Source organism: Dendrobates tinctorius, unplaced genomic scaffold (genome assembly GCF_039654945.1).
Source record: "Dendrobates tinctorius isolate UK_male_01 unplaced genomic scaffold, ASM3965494v1 ptg000172l, whole genome shotgun sequence".
Lineage (NCBI taxonomy): Eukaryota > Metazoa > Chordata > Amphibia > Anura > Dendrobatidae > Dendrobates > Dendrobates tinctorius.
This window is the reverse complement of record NW_027361839.1, coordinates 1,213,847-1,236,553: the sequence shown is the minus strand read 5'-3', so window position 1 is coordinate 1,236,553 and position 22,707 is coordinate 1,213,847. Positions and strand designations below refer to the sequence as shown.

Below are 22,707 nucleotides of genomic sequence, written 5' to 3'. Positions count from 1 at the left end.
CCAGAAAAGATAGGCAGTGTTTACAGAAATATAAAAAGATGTTACAAACAGGATTACGGCAGGACTATCATTTTTCTTATTACGAAATAAGCTTTCTATTGATACCAAACGAGAACTATCTGCCGGCTAGGGGAAGGCAGGAACCCTTTTCTCAGTTCTTGAGGCGCACATAAGCCGGAAAATGCCACTGAGGATAGCTTTCATGATGTAGATCACAAAAATATAGGTTTCCTACTTCCACACCTAGTCTGTTATTATATACCAGTTTAAAGGGACAAAGAGATTCTCAAAACCATGTGCTCTTGCACACAGCTGAGTGAGCTGAGCACAAACACATTCCTGAGGATGGGGGGAAAGAGTGAGAGAGAATCACAGAATGCTGGCCGGGAGAGATGGAGCGGGTTGGACGCTGCAGCTTGTGTGTGTACTGTACAACCTAATAGGGAGAATGGCAGCATGTGTGTCCCAGTAGTTGCAGCGGAAAGTTCTGGAAGTGTACTCGAACCCCTGGAAAATGGTTCATATTTTCATGACACCCTGTAGCCGTGGCAGTGGGGTTCTTATGTATGGCGTCGGTGTCACCTTTGTATTGTCCGGTGACATCAAGCCCATGGCTTAGTATCCATTACTAATCCTATAGATATATTGTAAAAAAAAAAAAAAAAAAGACACAACCAGAATAAAGTCCTTTTAATTGAAAGAATGACACACTCCTTAAATGATTCTAAATTAAACCATACTCGCATCTTCTCCCATTCCACCAAATCCCTCGTCTCCAGTAACAAAACAAAAATAAAAACAACCATATCCCTCACCTGCCCGTCGTTGTGTCCCACGCTGTAATCCATGTCTGGGGGATAATTATTTTTCAACCCGGACGGTGCCAAGATGCGACCGTCCAGTCTAAGAACCACTGATAAATGAGCTGCTGCGAGTGCAGCATCAGTGACATCATCAAAGTTACTGCAGGTTATGCAGGCTGTGTTCCCAGCCGGTCCCCTGAACTGCATTGATCACCGCTAGCACAATGAAAAAAGGGTCACGGTGCAGAGGTGAGTTCACCGTGAGAACTTTCTCCCGGTGAACTCACCGCTGCATCGTGAGACTTTTTCTCTCGGTGTAAGTGGTCATCTCATCATCGCAGTTCAGGGGCCTGGCTGGGAACGCAGCCTCAGTGATCAGCAGTAACCTCAATGATGTCACTGATGCTGCGATCGCAGCAGCTAATTCATCAGTGGTTCTCAGCCTGGACCTTCACATCTTGACACCGTCCAGGTTGAAAACTATTTATCCCCAGACATGGATTACGGTGTGGGAGAGAACGATGGACAGGTGAGGGATATTGTAATGTATTTTCATTTTATTACAGGAGACAAGGGCTTCAGTTGAATTAGGCGTTAGGGGAGTATAACTGTTTATTTTTTTTATTTTTTTTTATCTAATAGATATGTCTTTCCTGGGTTGCAGCTGCCTGTTATTTTTAGGTTTGTGGGCCAATATCCATGGCCACTTACCAGCCTGAGAATACCAGCCCCCAGCTGTCTGCTTTTGAAAGACTGGTTGTCAAAAATGGGGGGACCCCAGGCCGTTTTTTTTTTTATTTAAAACGGTGTGGGGACTCCTTCATTCTTGATAACCAGCCTTGCTGACCGCTGAGGGTTTCAGCCCGCAGCTGTCAGTTTTGCCTGGCTGGTTATCAAAAATATAGGGGTACCCATTCGTTTTGTTAATTATTTATTTAGGGCGTGGGCACCGACAGATGGGAGTAGTAGTCCTCTCACCTGATGCCAGTGACCAGAGGTAAACGTTTTACCTTCAATCATAGCTGCGGGCTCACACTGTCTGACTGGCGGTGATGATTTTACAACCGATCAGAAGCAGTGTTCCGCTCCGTCGTGCGACAAACACCCGGTGTTCGAGGGCCCGAACCCAACAGTAACACGGATTTCCTGGTGAAGTCTGTGTTCGGTATCCGTGCCCGAACAGTAAGTGTTTGGTACGGACGCTGAAATTTACTATTCAGTTTCGCTCATACAGATGAATATCTAAGCAGAGCACCACATAAAGTCACGTGCACATGCTGCCCACAGGCTGCGCACAGCCCGCCCCGGAGCACGAGAATCTCATTAACTGAGTAATTAGAAATCCACATTCCACAACAACCACAAGACAGATTTCATCACTAGGTATCATTGTAATCGGTTTAACTGTGCCGACCTGACACTGTCTGTAGTTACTGAGCCCAATCCTGATTGCAGGATGATCTCTAATAGATGCTAAAGTCACAGATATATTAACATGAGCACTTTTACCATGCCATGCCTGCTGACCAATGACCTGGGCTGAGAGCTGCAGTAAAAAGCAGATCTCCTTGGGGGAGCCGCCTTGTCCTGCATTATTCACATCTCCCATAGGTGTGGATGGACTGTGTAATGCTTTATGTCACCTGTGGCGGCGCTGCAGGGAGCTGACCACCTTCTGCCAGGTTTCTCTCTAGATGGAGCTGATCAGTGTGATCTCACTTGTATCTGCCTATTCTGGGGGGTTCTTACCACCCCTCAGAGGATCTGATCGGTCCCCTCATATATGTAAGGTTCTTCCTAAAATACAGGGTTGAGCCACCATCCTATTAACTCTCTGCTCCCCGAATAGTGATCCGTCATCATACACTCATGGACACAATCGTTCGTCCCTTCTGGTAACGTAAAAAGACCCACAATAATCCCTGAGATAACTGGACACTGACGAGTAATTTTCATTGTAAATTTTCTGAATATTGATGATGAGGATTAGGTTTCACTTTTTTCGCTTTTGAATTTTGGTTCAACCAATGTAAATAACTAATGACCCTGAACACAAAAGATGGATCCATAGAATAGATTAACAGTGATGTGACCATAGGGATGTGTGACACTAAGGTGCTTCCCATAATTATCCTCATCGGTGGCTGTAGCCTGGTCATCAGTCGCCTATTTACAGGGTGAAAAGTAGTTATTGTGCTGTTTGTTATCATGGTGTGTCTGCACTGGACATGGAAGAAGCTGAGGAGAGAGCACATTCTAGACAACATGTTAGAAGTGAAGGCTTTAAGACATCTACAGACGGATGTCCCTCGCTGGACATGCTAAGTGTAAGGTCTATGGGGCTGTAGCTGAGTGCCCTGGATGCAGCCACAAGAGACTGATGATACGAATGGGAGCCACAGAGACAAGAACATCTTCCAGATAGATTACAGGTGAACTTCGAAGTCCATCAGTATCTGGTCGCACCATCCGCCGCTGCTAGGGCAAAAGTGGACTTCATGGAAGATAACTGAAAGCAAAAGTCACAAAGCTTCAAAAGAATGTCCTGTGGATGGAGGAGATAAAGATGGAGCTTTGTGGTTTCACATCAACTTTATGTTCATAGATGGAAACATGAAGAAAAGAATTTTGCGCCAGCTGTGACACATGGAGGAGCTCGGGGATGTTCTAGGGTGACTTCTGCATCTGACACAAGGAGGAGCACAGGGATGTTCTGGGACGAATCTGCTGCATCTAACACAAGGAGGAGCTCGGGGATGTTCTAGGGTGACTTCTGCATCTGACACAAGGAGGAGCACGGGGATGTTCTGGGATGAATCTGCTGCATCTGACACAAGGAGGAGCTCGGGGATGTTCTAGGGTGACTTCTGCATCTGACACAAGGAGGAGCACGGGGATGTTCTGGGACGAATCTGCTGCATCTGACACAAGGAGGAGCTCGGGGATGTTCTAGGGTGACTTCTGCATCTGACACAAGGAGCTCGGGGATGTTCTGGGACGAATGTGCTGCATCTGACACAAGGAGGAGCTCGGGGATGTTCTGGGAGGAATCTGCTACATCTGACACATGGAGAAGCACGGGGATGTTTCGGGGCGGCTCTGCTGCATATGACACCTTGTGGAGCTCGGGGATATTCTGGGGCGACTCTGCTGCATCTAACACATGGAGGAGCTTGGGGATATTCTGGGGCGACTCTGCTACATCTGACACATGTAGGAGCTTGGGGATATTCTGGGGCGACTCTGCTGCATCTGACACATGGAGGAGCACGGGGATGTTCTAGGGCGACTGCTGCATCTGACACGAGCACGGGGATGTTCTGGGACGACTGCTACATCTGACACATGGAGGAGCACGGGGATGTTTCAGGGCGGCTCTACTGCATATGACACATGGAGGAACTCGGGGATGTTCTGGGACGACTGCTACATCTGACACATGGAGGAGCACGGGGATGTTTCGGGGCAGCTCTGCTGCATGTGACACCTTGTGGAGCTCGGGGATATTCTAGGGCGACTCCTTCATCTGATACATGGAGGAACTTGGGGATGTTATGGAGCCGCTCTTCTGCATCTGACACATGGAGGAGCTCGGGGATGTTCTGGGGTGACTGCTGCATCTGACACATGCAGAAACTCAGGGATTATCTGGAGTGACTGCATCTGACACAAGGAGGCAATGGGGATTTTCTGGGGCAACTCTGCTGCATCTGACACATGGAGGAGCTTGGGAATGTTCTGGGGTGACTGCTGCATTTGACACAAGGGTCCTGAATCCATTCAGTGTACAATGAAATCTCAAGATTATCCAGCATTCTGGAAAGAAATGTGCTGCTGAGTGTGAGAAAACTGTCTGATCGTTGGTCATGGCTCCTCCAACAGGATAATGACCCAATCACACAGAACATCCAAGAAAGGCTGAGAGGAACTCATTGGACTCTACTGAAGAAGCTTCTATGACCCTGATCAACATCCTACAGAATATCTGTGGACAGAGTGGAGACCTTTAGTCTGAAGAAGACGTCTCCACACTTGAGCTATAAGAAGCCATGTGCTCACGAGGAGCCAAAATACTAGTGGACGGGGGCAGAATTCTTACTGAGAGACAGAGAATTCCTTTGTGTGCAGCGAGTGCCTCACAAGGTTGTACAACACATTAAGTTACAGGACCATCATTTGTGTCCAGGTTGGGGCAGTAGAATAAGTAGTGTCCTGGGCAGTAAGTTCCGGGTCGGAGCAGTAGGGCCAGTAGTGTCCAGGTCGCGGCAGTAAGGTCAGTCAGTAGGGTCCCCGGCAGTAAGGTTAGTAATGTCCAGGTCACATCTGTAAAGTCCAGGTCAGGGTAGTATGGTCAGTAGTGTCCTGAGCGGAGCAGTATACAGGATCCAGTTTTGGGCTCCACATTTTAAAAAGGATATTCAGAAGTTAGAATCACTTCAAAGACCGTCAACTAGATTATTACACAGGATGGAGGTCTCTCCTATATTACACGGGAAAGAGGACTCCGCTATATTACACGGGAAGGATGTCTCGCCTGTATTACACGGCATGGAGGCCTCTCCTCTATTACATGGCATGGAAATCTTGCCTATATTACACGGGATGGAGGCTTCTCTATTACACGGCATGGAGGCCTCTCCTCTATTACACGGCATGGAGGCCTGTCATATGATGAAAGGTTGGATTAGTTGGGCTTGTTTAGTTTAGAAAGAAGACTCCTCACAGGAGATCTCATTTACGTGTGTGTGTATATACATACATACACACACCCACACACCTTTGGCAAAAATTACGAGACCACTGAACAGTTTTATAAAAATCCGCTTCTCTCCATGGCTGACGGCCATTCCATTCCAGTGTCAGCTGAATTCCAACCAGAGTCCACCTCATTCTACCTAATGTGCTTCCTATTAGGTGATCACCTGAACCAAATCTTATTTAACAAAGGAAATTATAAAAAACCCTGCTGTGGTGTTCACAATCCTCTTGCTATTGGACAAGCTGGATGGCAAAACAAGTGCTAGTAATATCCCAAAAGTAATAGGAATGAAAAAAGATGGATTTTTGGTTCTTACCGTAAAATCTCTTTCTTGGAGCCTTCATTGGGGGACACAGATTACCATGAGTGTATGCTGCTGCTGCTAGGAGGCTGACACTATGCAAAAACAAGAAAATTGGCTCCTCCCCGGCAGTATACACCCACCGACAGATACCAAGTACCTCAGTTGGTGAGAAAACAGTAGGAGAAACCATGGAACTTTAAACATATGTACCAACCCAACAAGGAGCTCAAAGCCCATCACGGTACAACTTAAACAGGGAGGGTGCTGTGTCCCCCAATGAAGGCTCCAAGAAAGAGATTTTACGGTAAGAACCAAAAATCCATCTTTCTTTATCGCCTTATTGGGGGACACAGATTACCATGGGACGTTCCAAAGCAGTCCCAAGGGCGGGAACAGCAATAAGGAACGAAAGAACCAGAAAGGCTTAGGTCGACCGGTGAGCCACCGCCGCCTGCAGAACCTTCCTACCAACAACTGCATCAGACAGGGCCTGGGTATGAACCCTGTAGAACCTTGCAAATGTGTGCAAGGACGACCAGGTTGCGGCCCTGCAAATTTGCAAGGCCGAAGCCTGGTGACAAACTGCCCACGAAGCCGCCACAGCCCGGGTGGAGTGAGGTCTTACTCCCGGAGGGGGCAGTTTTTCCTGAAGTCGGTACGCTTCCAGAATGGTAGAACGAATCCAGTGAGCGATCGTGGATTTGGATGCTGGAAGCCCTTTCCGGCGACCATCAGAGATGACCAGCAAGGAATCGGACTGACGAAAAGAAGAGGTCCTGGCGAGATAGACATGCAGGGCTCTAACTACGTCTAGTTTGTGGAGTGACTTCTCAAGAGGGTGAGAAAGAGCAGGACAAAAAGATGGGAGAACGATATCCTCATTGATGTGGAAAGAGGATACCACCTTTGGAAGAAAAGAAGAAACGGGCCTGAGGACGACCTTATCCTGATGGAGAATCAGGTAAGGGGAACGACATGACAAGGCCGCCAACTCAGAAACTCTTCTGATGGATGTAATGGCAATCAAAAAGGTTACCTTCCACGAGAGAAGGGACAAAGGAATGTCCTGGATAGGCTCGAACGGCGCCTTCTGGAGAGTGCTAAGGACGAGATTGAGATCCCACGGGTCTATCGGCGAATGATGAGGAGCCACATGGGCGACCCCTTGGAGAAAGGTTTTGACCTGCGGTAAGGAAGCGAGCTCTCTTTGGAAGAGGATAGAAAGAGCGGAGACCTGGCCCTTGAGGGTACTGAGGGACAGCCCCGCATCTAAGCCAGACTGGAGAAAACCAAGTATAGATGGAATGGAGAAGGACATTGGAAAGACTTTTTTATCATCGCACCAACGGAAAAAAGCCTTCCAGTACCTATGGTAAATACAGGAAGAGGCTGGTTTTCTGGCTCTGATCATAGTCTGAATCACCTGATTGGACAAACCTGATTCTCTCAGGATGGCGGCCTCAATGGCCATGCCGTTAAACTCGGAGACTGACAATTCTCATGGTAAAGGGGGCCTTGCGAGAGAAGATCTGTATGGACTGGAAGTTTCCAGGGAACGTCCGCGAGCATGTTCACCAGTTCCGCGTACCAAGGTCGTCTTGGCCAATCTGGAGCGACTAGAATCACTGGTACTCCTTCCGATTTTATCTTTTTGACCACTCGTGTGGGATCAAGGCCAGAGGCGGAAACAGATAAGGAAGTTAGAACTGGGACCACGGAATTACTAGTGTCTCGCATGCGACGGCTAGAGGGTCCCTGGACCTGGCTACGAAACGCGGATCTTTGTGGTTCATCCTAGATGTCATGAGATCGAAGTCCGGGGTGCCCCAACGGTGACATATCTGATTGAAGACTGTGGGATGAAGGGACCATTCGCCTGATGCTAGGCCTTGACGACCCAATCGGCAGCCCAATTTTCCACACCTGGAATGTGAACGGCGGAGATTGCCAGAACGTAACGTTCTGCCCAGCGGAGTAACTTGGCCACTTCTGACATTGCTTGCTTGCTGCGCGTGCCCCCCTGGTGGTTTATGTACACCACAGTCGTGGCGTTGTCCGACTGAATACGGACCGGCTTGCTGGAGAGGAGAGGCTGCCAGTGAAGAAGGGCCAGGAAGATTGCTCTCATCTCCAGAAGATTGATAGGGAGAAGAGCTTCCTGTGGATTCCAGCGTCCTTGGGCCGCTTTCTGATGGAACACGGCTCCCCATCCTAGAAGGCCGGCATCGGTGGTGATGACTTGCCACTGAGGTGGAAGGAAGGACCTTCCTTGGAGAACTGACGCTGGCAGTCACCACCAAATGATGGATTGCCTCACTCTGAGAGGGAGGAGAATGGGACGGTCCAAGGACATCGTGGTCTTGTCCCAGGCTGAAAGCAGAGACAGCTGGAGGGGGCGAAGATGAAATTGTGCAAAGGGCACTGCTTCCATGGAAGCCACCATCTTCCCCAGAACCTTCATGCAGAACCGAATGGGAGAATGGGAGTTGGCCGTTTTGAGAATTCTGATGCCCTTGGAAAGAACCGCAAATTTTTCCCTCGGAAGAAAAACCCGGGCTACATTCGTGTCGAATTCAATGCCCAGAAAGGTCAGACGCTGAGTGGGGATCAGAATGGACTTCTCCTTGTTGACTAGCCGACCGAGGCGGCAGAGTGTGTCCAGGGTTATCGGAAGACTCTGAAGGCACTCCTGACGGGACGAGCCCTTGATCAAAAGATTGTCCAGATAAGGGATGATGAGGATCCCTCTGGAGCGAAGGATGGCCATGACTGTCGCCATCACCTTCGTGAAAACACGGGGAGCGGAAGCTAGGCCGAAGGGAAGAGCCGTGAACTGATAGAGATCTCCCTGAATCGCAAATCGAAGATATTTCTGATGTTGCATACAAACCGGAATGTGCAGATAGGCGTCCCGTATGTCCACAGAGCAGAGGAATTCCCAGGGTTCCATGCAGGCTATCACCGACCGAAGAGACTCCATTTTGAAATTAAGAATCTTCACGTGGCGATTGAGCAATTTGAGGTCCAGAATTGGACGAAGGGAGTCGTCGTTCTTCGGGACTATGAAGAGATTTGAGTAGAACCCTGAAAACCGTTCGTTTGGGGGGACGGGGACAATCACTCCGGCGGAAAGAAGGGAGGAAATGGCCTGGAGGAACCCCCCGGAATCTGGGACCGCTGTCACGGAGGCCGAGACAGGAAAAAACGTCTGTTCGGGGGGGAAGCAAATTCGATCTTGTATCCGGATGCAACGATTTCTCTGACCCAAGCGTCGTCGACAACAGACAGCCAAGCATCCACGTAAAAGGAAAGTCTGCCTCCCACCCTGGAAGAACTTCCAGGTGGGGGTGACCCGTCACTTGGAGGAAAACCTGCCTGAACTAGCGCCTGAAGACCTGGAGTATTGTCCTCCTAGATCGCCAGCGGGGAGCGGGCTTGTAAGATGTTTTTTTCTGTTCTCGCTCTCTAGTGGCAGAGGAGCGATCTTGTTGGGCAGATCTGTCCGTGGAAGAGAAGGGACGAAAAGGCCTAAACGGCCGAAAACCCTTTCTATTAAAAAAACGTTTTGGTCGAGACTGGGGAAGAGAAGTGCTTTTACCACCAGTGGCATCGGAGATTAGCTGATCCAGCTTGGCTCCAAAGAGCCTAGAACCGAGGAATGGCAGATTAGTAAGGGACCTTTTTGAAGTGGTATCCGCATTCCTTGACTTTAGCCAAAGGACTCGGCGTATAGCTACTATGTTGCTATTAGCCCTTGCTACGCACCCGACCGCGTCCATGGAGGCGGCCAAAAGGTATTTACCTGCATGGTTAATCTGATCTTCCAGATCTGCCAACTCGTCCTGAGGAGCTGTCGCCAAGATTCCCCTGCGAAGAATTTTTGCCCAAGCAGATATGACTTTCGATACCCAGGCGGGTGCGAAAATAGGACAGAGGGAGGCACTGGATGCCTCAAAAATTGACTTAGCCAGAGATTCAATCTGCCTGTCCACAGGATCTTTAAGCGATGCCCCATCTGGCAGGGATAGAACCGTTTTAGAGGCTATCCGGGAAGCTGGGGGATCCACCTCGGGAGCCTTGGTCCATTTTGTGAGCAGGTCTGCCTCAAAAAGGTACAGCACGTCTAAGTACTTGCGGCCTGAGAAACGTTGCTCAGGGCGCTCCCAGTGTTTGGACAAGGTAGTATCGAACTCTTTGTGATTGGGAAAGGTTCGAGACGGAGGTCTTGCTCGTTTAAGGAGCACAGAGCATTCCTGAGGGGGAGCCTTATCTTGCTTAATTTTAAGGGTTTGAAATATAGCCGAAATGAGACTATCGACCACGTCCCGTTTTTTAGAAACGTCTGCTTCTGAACTAGAATCCGATTTGAGATTCATCGCCAGACTTAGGGTCGTCATCGGAGGAAGGGGAATGAAACCTGGCAGACACGGAGGGACCCTGCGAGCTAGAGGACGAAGTAGACAGAGCCCGCTTCCTAGAGCTCCTGCCCTGTCTCTCGGAAGGTCGCGGTCAGGAGCGGACGACACACCCTGAGAGGCGGTCGGCGCACAGGTGGCAGTAGATAGCTGTGGTAGTCGTTCTAGGACCTGGACCAGGGACTGAGACACGTTAGTCAGATCAGAGACCGACTGAGATATAGCAATGGCCCACTCTGGGAGAGGGGAAGTACCCTCATAACAGGAATCGGTGTGCTCCTGAGAGGCTGACATAGCTGAAGGACTGCAGGACGGACAGAAGGGTGACGACTGACCCGAAGCCCACTTTTTACAGCGTGCACAGGCGTAGTGAGTAACTGTGGGCTTAAAGGAAAGCGCCGTTGAAGGGTTGGGCATAGGTGGGTCACTCGTTATGGCCGCACTGAATAGACAGGGACTGCAGAGGAGAGCCAATTTGCCATAAAGCGCCGAGCCTACCGGGAATCTGACGAGCAGCAGGACCCTGAAGTGTCCCCCAAGCAGTGAGGAAGCAAGTGAAATTGCAGGATGGAAGCTGGCAGTGAAGTCGGTGGGCGGAGCTTGGCGCCAGGCCATGATTGCACAATGGCAACAGAGGGGCGCGGTAATAAAAGAGATTGATGCCTCTAAAAGGAAAGGCGTCCTGTGATAGGGTGGAATGGGCGCGAAAAAAGCGCGCCCAGAGTGAGGAAATGAGCGCGTCCAGAGCGAGGAGGAGAGAAAGTGAAAGTGATGCGGTCTCCTCCCCCGCCTGGAACTGTAAACTGAAATGGCCGCGGCACCGATACATAGAGGTGAGCCTGCGCCACACCGCTGTGAAAACCCCCCCTGTGATAAAATAAAGCCCCCGCAGATAACTCAGGAGACCGCTCCATGTAGGATCGCTGTGTGCCTCTGCACAGAGGGGAGCGCGGCTGCAGCGTGAGGTGCGCGGCTTGTAGTGGAGAAGGAGGAGCGGGAAATTCAAATGGTGCTCAGAGAAATGCAGGGCTGAAGGGAACGATCAGACTCTTACCTGACGTCCCTGAAGAGGATGACCGCAGGGGCCATGCGAGCAGACTGGCCGCTGGGAGAGGTCCTCTTACCCTTTGTCATGCAGAAGATGGCGTTTTCTTGCTGGGAGCGAAGGATAGCCCACTGGCTGCCGCCGTCTTCCTCTCAGCCCTGTCCCGGGAGAGGGGTGAGGAGTTGCTTTGGCAAGGACCGGCCATCCGTCATCAGCCCATAGCACCGAATGGTGATAGGGGAAAAGTCCTGCCTGCGGTACTGAGAGTTGCGATGTGGATGACACCACACTGCTCGCTCAGCCGCCTGATATGGGAAATCAGGGTGATAACTGCACCCTGTTTCCTGACCGAGAACCTGAAAAACAAACGAGAAAGGATTAAAAAGTTCGACAAACACCTAAGGAAAGAAAGGAATTAGTAACTGCGGATCTGAGAAGATCCCGGTCCACCTCCTACAGACACTAAGCACAAAACTGAGGTACTTGGTATCTGTCGGTGGGTGTATACTGCCGGGGAGGAGCCAATTTTCGTGTCTTTGCATAGTGTCAGCCTCCTAGCAGCAGCAGCATACACCCATGGTAATCTGTGTCCCCCAATAAGGCGATAAAGAAATAACTTTTAACCATGCCAAAGGAGTTGAAAAGAAAAGTCTTGAGTGAGGAAACGAAGGGCTCAATTCTGGCTTTACTAGCAGAGGGATACAGTGAGCGTCATGTTGCTTCTATTCTTAAAATTTCTTAGACTGCAGTCCATTACAACAAGGTCAAGCAGCAGACATTTGGGACAACAAAGCTACAGCCCAGCACAGGGCGAAAACGAGTCTCCACTGACCGGAATGACCGTCATTTTATTCGAATGTCACTCAACATCTGCAGGATGACATCAAGTGACGTACAAAAGGAATGGCAAATGGCAGCTGAGGTGAAGTGCACGGCAAGAACAGTTCGTAACAGGCTCCTAGAGGCAGGGCTCAAGTTATGTCAAAAGCCTAGAAAAAAGCCTTTCATCAATGAGAAGCAAAGGAGAGCCAGGCTGAAGTTTGCCAAAGACCATAAGGATTGGACCATAGAGGACTGGAGTAAGGTAATCTTCTCTGATGAGTCTAATTTTCAGCTTTGCCCAACACCTGGTCATCTAATGGTTAGACGGAGACCTGGAGAGGCGTACAAGCCACAGTGTCTTGCACCCACTGTGACATTTGGTGGAGGATCGGTGATGATCTGGGGATGCTTCAGCAAGGCTGGAATTGGGCAGGTTAATCTTTGTGAAGGACGTATGAATCAAGGCGCAGACAAGGTTATCCTGGAAAAACGGCTGATTCCTTCTCCTCAGGCAATGTTCCCCAACTCTGAGGACAATGCGCCATGCCACACAGCTAGGTCAATCAATGTGTGGCTGAAGGACCACCACATCCAATCCCTGTCATGGCCGCCCAATCTCCAGACCTGAACCCCACTGAAAACCTCTGGAATGTAATCAAGAGGAAGATGGAGAGTCACAAGCCATCAGACAAAGAAGAACTGCTGCCATGTGTACCAGGAGTGGCATAAGGTCACCCAAAAGCCTTGTGAGAGACTGGAGGAAAGCAGCCAAGACGCAGGAAAGCTGGGATTAACAATCATGGGGATTCCACAGAATATTGATTTCTGAACTCTTCCTGAGGTAAAACATTAGTATTGTTGTTTCTAAATGATTATGAACTTGTTTTCTTAGCATTATTTGAGGTCTACAAGAACTCTGCATTTTTGTTCTTTTGACCATTTCTCATTTTCTGAAAATAAATACAAAATATATTGCTTGGAAATTCGGAGACATGTTGTCAGAAGTTTATATCATAAAAGAGCAATTTACATTTTACTCAAAAATATAAAGAGAAAAATCAGACAAACTGAACATTGTGCAGTGGTCTCATAATTATTGCCAGAGCTGTATGTGTGGCCAGTACAAAACACTGGCACCTGACTTATTCCTTCCAAACACCATACTGAGGACCAGGGGACACTCATTACAGGTGGAAGAAAGGCGATTCCGACAGCTAGAGAGGAAATGGTTCTTTACAGATAGAACAGTCAGACTATGGAATACCCTATCACAAAAGGTAGTAATGGCTGACACTATGACAGCTATAAGAGCTGTCAAGGGCTGGATGATATCCTTGATACACAGAACATTGTGGATTAGAGATAATTTAGTGACAATATCTACAATTGGTGGAGAAAGGTTGAACTTGATGGTGCTAGGTCTTATTTCAACCTATGTAACAATGTATGATGACTAACTATGTATAAATAGGGTCAGGTCAATAAGGTCCGTAGGGTCCGGGGCAGTAAGGCCAGTATTGTCCAGGTCAGGGTGGTATGGCCAGTCGTTTCCGGGACAGAGCAGTTGGGATCCGGGGTAGTAAGGTTAGTTGTGTCCAAGTTAGAGCAGTAGTGTCCGGGTTGGAGCAGTAGGGTCCAGGGCTGTAAGGTCAGTAGTGTCCAGGTGACGTCCGTAGTGTCCAGGTCAGGGCAGTATGGTCAGTACTGTCCGGGGCAGTAAGGTCAGTAGTGTCTGAGTTGGAGCAGTAGTGTCTGGGTTGGAGCAGTAGGGTCCAGGGCAAGTAAGGTCAGTAGTGTCCGGGGCGGAGCAGTGGGGTCCGGGTTGGGTCAGAAGGGTCTGGGATGGAGCACTAGGGTCTGGGTGGAGCAATAAGGAGAGTAGTCAGGGCAGTAAGGTCAGGAGTGTCCAGGTCAGGGCAGTATAGTTAATATTGTCCGGGTTGGGTCAGAAGGGTCTGTGTTAGAGCAGTAGGGTCTGGGCCAGGGCAGTAGTGTCTGGGGCAGTAAGATCCGTAGTGTCTGGACCAGGGCAGTATAGTCAATGTTGTCCGGGGCGGAGAAGTAGGGTCCTGGTTGGGTCAGAAGGGTCTGGGTTGGAGCAGTAGGGTTTGGGCCAGGACATTAGTGTCTGGGGCAGTAAGGTCCATAGTGTCCAGGGCAGTAGAGTCAGTAGTGTCTGGGCCAGGGCAGTAGTCCCCAGCAAAACAGCACAGTCTGATCCTCATCACTGATGTCCAGGTGGGCTCACAGATTACTGCTGCCGGTGTCCGGTTATCTCACTGACCAGTGTGGGGTTTTCTTACTTTACCAGAAGGGACCAATATCGGTATTGATCAGTCATCTTATTCACCCTTTCACTGATCACTTATCTCATTAACCCTCTCCTCCCCAGGTACCTGTATCTACTCTTCTCCAGTGACGACCTTCTACCATTAGAGAATTGGGTGTTTAACACGGAGGCGCACCCGTTACCGGTCATCCGCACGGCCAACAGCACGCTGCCGGGAAACCACGTGGCGCGATAGGACCATTATCCTGGGACCACTTCTTCAGACTTGCAGGCATATGGGGGCTATTCCCGGAGACCTCCTCTTACAGGACTGGGACGACACGTTGTTCCCGGCACAATTCCATTTTACTGTCATTTCTCTTTCTCTGTTGCCTCCGTTGGCCGCCAGCAACAGAAGAGCACGTTGGAGGGAGGCAATCACTGACCAAACTGCTCTGCTTGACCAGGCTGCTACTGCAGGGGATTACTACGGGGCCAAAATCCAGGGCTGGGGCTTTTATGAGGGTAAATAGGGGGTCCGGAGCAAGTTTCAGGACAAGACTATTACCTGCACTTTGCGGCAGATTTGCACTGTCTGGTTTCTATCCTGCGCCATTGCCAAAGTTTACGTCTATCCCAGCGACTGTGGAGAAGAGCAGACTGCAGCGCCCCCCGCTGGAGGGGACTGGAACGACTTCAGAAAATCAAGTATGGGTGTTGATGTAAGCGCCAGTCATCAGGACCATTAGTAGGGGTCTCTGTAAAGCCGTCCCCACCTCTGACACCGCACCCCGGGACTTTCCCACCTCCTCTTTTAATTTCACTTTTTTGGGGTTTTAGCGGCATGAGCAACACCACAAGCAGGAGATTAAAGACATTGTACATACACTGCATTGGGCTCCTTCCTGCCACTGGGGGGTGCTGGTACTGGGGGGATGTGGGGAGACCGCGTACCTCACTGCAATAAGGAGGCCCGAATAGATGCTCTTGTGTCGACTGCAATAGTTGTGGCAGAAATGTTTCCCCGCACCATCACGGTGCAAGGAAAGGGGCGAATGCCATAACCAGGGCGTCAGCAACAACAACGTGGGGACCGGACTGGAGCGCTCCAGGCCTGACCAGCATTGCCGGGGTGATGGGTGTGTATACTTTTCCAACATTCTTTTTTTGCTCCAGTGCATTATAAAAAAAAAAAAAAAAGCGAAAGTCCCGTTGTGTGTTCGCAGCTCCTCCACCAACCGCTGTGTCTCTCTGGTTAGGGACTAACCACTTGGAGGGGTCTTCAGTCGTGTGCCGCTCCTGCTGGTCGCAGATGCAGGGATGACTGCATGATCAGAATCAGACTGCGCAGGGTTTGTTTGTAGTCTGTTGCCATGGAGATGCAACACTGGCATTATTTTTTAAAATAAATACAATTTTTTGCGTTTTTGCTTTTTTATTGGAGCATTAATAATATTTGCTGTAAAAGTATACACACCAGATGATACAAGCTCCCCTCCCCAATGGCCATCTTTTATTAGTTACAGTCCTGGTCACGTGATGGATGCACAGGTGCACGGCTCATCACCGTCCAGGTATCGGCACGCCTCCATGTACAGACCCAAGCCATGAAACGGGAAAACGCCACAAATGCGCAGGCGGCTGAACCAGGCGTGAGGACTGGCATGCGCATCAGTCAGACCTGGTGCACGCAGGGAAGCCCGAGGCGGAACGGTGCTCATGGCGATACGCGCTCCGTTCAAATTTTCTTCTGTTGAGTATTGTCTAATTTGCGCTTCCTTTTATTTTTGGGCCTCATCTATCTTTCCGATTGCACCTTTTTTTTTAAGTCCCTTTTTTATGTATTTGTATGTTTGTTTTGTTTTTTTATTTGCTGCTGTTCCCAAATATATTTGCATTTGAAAAGTTGTACATTTTGTCACAAATGTCGTCCTGTCCCTTCCTCCCCTCCCAGCAGAGTAATTTTATGTGCACCTGACATTTTGGTGCAACATTGGAGCAGAATTTGCGACTTTTCGCTCTGAAAGGTTGTAAAAGAACATTTTTTTTTATTTTGTGCATCTGCAACATCATCTGTAGTAGGTGTAACAATATTAATATTAGCACATTCCTCCAATTAGAAACGTAGTATAGTATTTCTGATCATGTCACTTTCCTCATGTGCAGGCATTGCAGGACCTTAGGTGTCTATGGTTACAACCACTGATATAGTGACAGCAAGTAGCTAGTGGTTGTAACCATGGATACCTAAGGTCCTGCAATGCCTGCACATGAGGAAAGAGAGAAATCAGAAAAACTGGTATGTGCTAATATTATTGTTACACCTACTACATATTGGGGTGGGATCTTGGAGATGGGAATACCTCCTTTAATTTCATAGACTAGGGATAAAAACATCTTTTGAAAGGAGACAAAAATAGATCAGGTTTGCACACACTGCAGCAGGGATTTTGGCCCCCTCCCCCATACAGATCTTCTCCAGATCTTTCAGGTTTCTGGGCTTTCGGTGGGCAACATTGAGTTTCAGCTCCTGCAAAGACTTTCTGTTGGGTTCAGGGCTGGAGACTGGCTAGGCCGCTCCAGGACCTTGAAATACTTCTTAGTTGTCTGGCTGTGTATTTCTGGTCATTGTCATGCTGGAAGACCCAGCCACGATCCATCTTCAGTGCTTATACTGAGGGAAATAGGTTGTTGGCCAAAATCTCACGATACATGACCCCCCATCCATCCTTCCTACAATACAGGGCAGTTGTTTTGTATGCATTGCAGAAAAGCACCCCAAAGTATGATGGTTCCTCCCACCATGCTTCACAGTTGGAACGGTGTTCTTTTGGGTTGTACCACTCCTCCTTTTTCCAAACATGGCGAGTGGAGTTAATATAAAAAAGTCCTATTTTGTTCTCATCTGACCACATGGCCTTATCCCAAGTCTCCTCTGGATCATCCAACTGGTTATTGGTGAATTTCAGACGGACACGGACATGTGCTGGTGTGGGCAGGGGGACCTTGGGTGCTCTGCAGGATTGTAATCCATGACGGCGTAGTGTGTTACTAATGGTATTGTTTGAGACTGTGGTCCCCACTCTCTTCAGGTCAGTGACCAGGTCCTCCCGTATAGTCCTGGGCTGATCCCTGACCTTTCTCAGAATCATCCGTACCCCACCAGGAGAGATCCTGCATGGAGCCGCAGACCGAGGAAGATTGACAGTCATCTTGTGTTTCTTCCATTTTCTATTAATTGCGCCATGAGTTGTTTCCTTCTCACCTAGCTGCTTGCCTATTGTCCTGTAACGCTTACCAGCCTAGTGCAGGTCTACAATTTTGTCCCTGGTGTCCTTACAGAGCTCTTTGGTCTTGGCCATGGTGGAGAGGTTGGAGAGTGATCGGACAGGTGTCTTTTATACAGGTAATGAGTGCGGAGTAGGAGGCTTCTTACAGAAAGAGTAACAGGTCTGTGAGAGCCAGGATTCTCGATGGTTGGTCGGTGATCAAATACGTATGTAATAAAATGCAAATTAACTATGTAACAATCCTACTTTGTGATTTCCTGGATTTTATCTTTAGATTCTGTCTCTCACAGGTGAAGTGACCTACGATAACAATTACCGACCTCTCCATTCTGTGTAGGGGGGAAACTGCAAAATCGGCAGTGGAGCAGACACTTATTTTCCCCACTGTATATAAATTTACGTTGCATTACATTGCAGAAACCGTGACAGAGGGAATGTGCACGTGTGTGGCCATAAGGCGCTAGCGCATCATGTATGTGAACCCTGTAGTCACGTGACCTGTGCCCGGCGTTAATCCTTCATGTGCTTTTTTGCTGTAATTCTAGGACACCATGAGAGCGGAGAACAGTCACAGCTCCCACCCCAGAGGCCGCAGCTCAGCCATATGTCACTCAGTCTACTCATGACAAGTGGGTAGCATGTTATGTCCCAAGTAGTGGGAAGGTGCAGCAGAAAGAATTTGGGACCAATATAGGTGGTGAGCCAACAAAGACTCAGTCCAGCATTACTTCAGGAAAATATATATATATATTTTTTTATCTTATAAAACTTCCATATTTGGCACAAAATTGTCCAATCTCAGCTATGAATCTCTGGTGGTCCGCCGGGCCCAGAAGTGCGGAGCTATGAAGGCTGCCATAAGGGCTGCGACATGCTGTCTCCATAAGACCAGAAATTCATACAGATATTGCCATCACTAAGAAACAAAACATTTTTTTCTCGTGTCCTCACGTTGCATCCGATTTTTTTTTTTTTTTTCACTGAAGAGGTGGGCTGGTTCCTAAACCAATCAGAAGACCTCTGGAAGTCACGTCTATTCCAGGTGATCACTGAGGTACAGACACGGATCCACATGGACTTGTGTGGCCCAGTCCGTGTGTTGCTTGAGAAGTAACACACAGATCTCTCCAAAATGTGGTGGAAATTGCTGTCTTTGCCTAAAGAAAAGATGAATGGCTTCTGTGTACCCCAGAATTGCACCAATCAACCCGTCCCACAAAGACATGAAAATATGGCCGCGCTGGTGGAGAAGGAAAATAGGCTTTTCTTTCCCCATGAGTTTGTATGACGTGGAGGATAAAATTGTTGATGTCCCCACATGGGTTTGGTGTCTCGGTATCTCGACATCTGCACCTCTCAATCATGATGGAAACAAGGGGTTAATGTGGGCTTACCTTCCCTGTACAGAGTTATTTCTATACGTTGGACCACATTGGCCGTGGCATAGGCTCTGCAGATGTTTGTACAGGTGAGCAGAACAACCTATAGGGATCGCTGACAGCCAGGAAAGAGCCCGCGCCGGTCACCAGCTGTAAAGAATCGCTGGTACCAGCGGTAATGGGAGCTGTGAGGGCAGATGCCCAGGAGAAGGTGAAGGGGTCACAGAGACTATAATATCAACAGGTGGGAAACATTCTGCTCCATCTCCACCGATCTCCATAATGTCCGTACTGCTGCCCTTGTGGATATCCTGCCAGACCCTCACATTGCTGCTCATCAGATCTTCCGGAGGAGGCTCCGGTGTTCTTAACAGCCTTCAGTGCATTCTCGAGCCATGGCGTCTTAATGGATGAATGCTTTGTAGGAAGATTGATCTTGTGCAACCTAGATAGGTCTAACCAGGGTCTTTGCTGTTATCTTGATAGCATCAAGCCATCGGGTTGCTCGTCTTTCTCTTTGCCCTCTTGCTTCTATTCTTCTGACGATGATGTCCTTCGCCAGTGATTGCTTTCTTCGTATGATGTGTCCACAAGACTTAGTGATCCTTGCTCCAAGTGACATGTCTGTCTTGATTTGTCCTTCTTGCCATCCATAATATTTATAACATCCTTCCATAGCACAACATTTCAAAGGCGTTCATTCTTCTGTCTTGTTTCTTTACCACCTCACCACGCAGCACCTTGAGCTCATCGGTGAGGGTCTGGAGCAGTTGGGCAAAGGCCTGCATCTGAGCCATGGCTCACCAGGAAAAAAAATGAGCGGTTGGTGATAATGTCAGAGTGACTGACCAGTGTGACGCGACCCAACGGTTGGTCGGTCACCAAACGGCATAACAGCACAACACCAATGGAATAGGGGAGAGGAAGGTCCTGACAATAGGGAATCATGGAACGGTCACATCCTAAGCTTCACCCTGAGACTGGCCCTGTTCTCACCTAACACCCTATGCAGGTCCTTCCCCCTGCCGACGTCAGGATACCTTGTCCCTATTAGTCACCTAGATCTGCTCTGGCTAGTGCACTGGCTGGCAAGCTGCGCTAACCTCACCTCTGCAGATAAAACACAGGGGGAAGTGACAGACACCAAAGGGACGAGGTAACAAAAATACAACACTTGGCTTGTGCACACCGCTGCTTAACTCCACAGCACAGATAGCACAGCAACAGAACTCCAAACACCACACTTGGCAGGCACCAGAGAGCTGCTTCTGAAAAGGTTGGTCTCCAAAGAGGAACTGTATCACCAACAGTCAGCTGATGCAACAAGTGACCTTTTAAAGGATCAACAGCTGACCCAGAAGCACTGCAGTAACACCAGCATGCCAGCGGTGGAAAAACTGCATTTAACCCCCACTGGCCTGAAAGGAAAAAAAAAGTTTTAATGTGAGAAGCCAGATCGGCCACAGATCCAAAAATGGATCGAGACCCTTCCTATCACGTTTCATGGAGAAGAGTTATTTTTGCATCTCTGTCCAACCTAAGAATCTTGTAGGGGCCAGAGCATGTTCCAGAGGATCGGCAAAATTAATTTATTGCTCTTCTCCACCTTGCGAGCTGCGTATTAGTAAAAGGATGGGTTTTGAGACTCTGAATAGACAATTGCACACTAAACAAAATCATGATTTAAGTCACTCACATCATCTAATCCCTGAGATTTCTGGGGAGGCACAAAAAGTGCTTGTACTGTAAAGTCCAACCATCAATATAAATTAGGGGATTTTCAAATAAAGGTGCATGATCCAGTCATCAGCCAGGATCTACAGCTCTGTCGCAAAAATTGAGATCACTGCACAGTTTTATAAAAATCCACTTCTCTCCATGTCTGACAGCCATTCCTCCATTCCAGTGTCAGTTGAATTCTAACCAGAGTCCACCTTATTCTACTTAATGTGCTTCTGATTAGTGATCACCTGAACCAAATCTTATTTATCAAAGGAAAGTATAAAAATCCTGCTGTGGTGTTCACAATCCTCTTGCAATAGGACAACCTGGATGACAAAACAAGTGCTAGTAATATCCCAAAAGTAATAGGAATGAAAAAATAACTTTTAACCATGCCAGAGGAGTTGAAAAGAAAAGTCTTGAGTGAGGAAAACAAGGGCTCAATTCCGGCTTTACTAGCAGAGGGATACAGTGAGCATCATGTTGCCTCCATCCTTAAAATTTCTAAGACGGCAGTCCATTACAACAAGGTCAAGCAGCAGATATTGGGGACAACAAAGCTACAGACTGGCAGAGGGCGAAAACGACTCTTCACTGACCAGGATGACCATCATCTTATTAGAATGTCACTTAGCAACCACAGGATGACATCAAGTGACCTACAAAAGGAATGGCAGCTGGGGTGAAGTGCACGGCAAGAGCAGTTCGTAACCGGCTCCTAGAGGCAGGGCTCAAGTCATGTGTTATGAATGGGTAACCGAGGAGGAAAAAAAGACAACAAGCTAAGTCTCATAAAACCAGAGAAGTTGGTAACTATGCAGATTGCAGATCCCTGATCTTAACCGCACAACTAGCAGCAGTCGTGGAGCGTTCCTACGATGGTCCTAGACGCCTCGTCACAACCGGAGAACTACATAAGCCTAAAGCAGGAAAAGAGGAAAACTAACTGCCCCAGAGCAGACCCCAAAGAAAAGACAGCCCCCCACATGTATTGACGGTGAAACAAGATGAAAATAAAAACAAAGGCAGGGAAATAGGCTGAGCAAACGATAGGGCCCAGCTAACTTAAAAGGACAGGAAAGGAAAGACACTGTCTGCAATCTGCCAAAAAAAAACCTACAAAAATATTGTCCAACACTTCTGATAGCAAAATTAACCCTGAAGTCACTAGACTTCTAAACCTATATCAGCACTCTGAAATATTCTGAGACAGAGCAAAAAAGAGGCCAATCTAATAAGGGACAAAAAGCAGATTGGTAAATACTTACTAATAGGAGTGGAAATTCAGCATAGCCCCAGCAGGGGCAGGCTGATTACACAAAAAACTGAATTGACCAACAAGCGCAAGTGTGAACATTAGCAAAAAAACAAACTTAACTTGAGAAGACTGGAAGAGAGCTGAAGTCAAGGACCTGAGAAGCAGACTGAATCACCAGCACCCGGATAGGGCGTCTGCTGTCTTATATCCAGTCTGATTATCCAGAGATCCAATTGTTATCTTCCTCATCAGGTGGCAGATCACTACCACTTAAGCCAACAGCACTACCTCCTGTCACCACCAGAGGGAGAACGGAAGAGGAACTCTCAACTGATGGAGCAGAAAATGAGTTCATGACAGTCATGTAAAGCTAGAAAAAAGCCTTTCATCAATGAGAAACAAAGGAGAGCTAGGCTGAAGTTTGCCAAAGACCATAAGGATTGGACCATAGAGGACTAGAGTAAGGTAGTCTCTGATGAGTCTAATTTGCAGCTTTGCCCAACACCTGGTCATCTAATGGTTAGACAGAGACCTGGAGAGGCGTACAAGCCACAGTATCTTGCACCCACTTTGAAATTTGGTGGAGGATCGGTGATGATCTGGGGATGCTTCAGCAAGGCTGGAATTGGGCAGGTTAATCT

General features: G+C 48.4%; 1 protein-coding gene across 1 annotated transcript in view; it reads left to right on the top strand.

Annotated features, from left to right (window-relative positions):
- Positions 1 to 15,308, top strand: part of MAN1A2 (mannosidase alpha class 1A member 2) — a 55,132-nt gene extending 39,824 nt beyond the window's left edge. Inside the window, exon 13 of the mRNA XM_073551022.1 lies at positions 14,541 to 15,308. Coding sequence (XP_073407123.1) covers positions 14,541 to 14,673 — 133 coding nt within the window. The 3' untranslated portion in view covers positions 14,674 to 15,308. The remainder of the gene's footprint in view (positions 1 to 14,540) is intronic.
- The last annotated feature ends 7,399 nt before the right edge of the window (positions 15,309 to 22,707 follow it).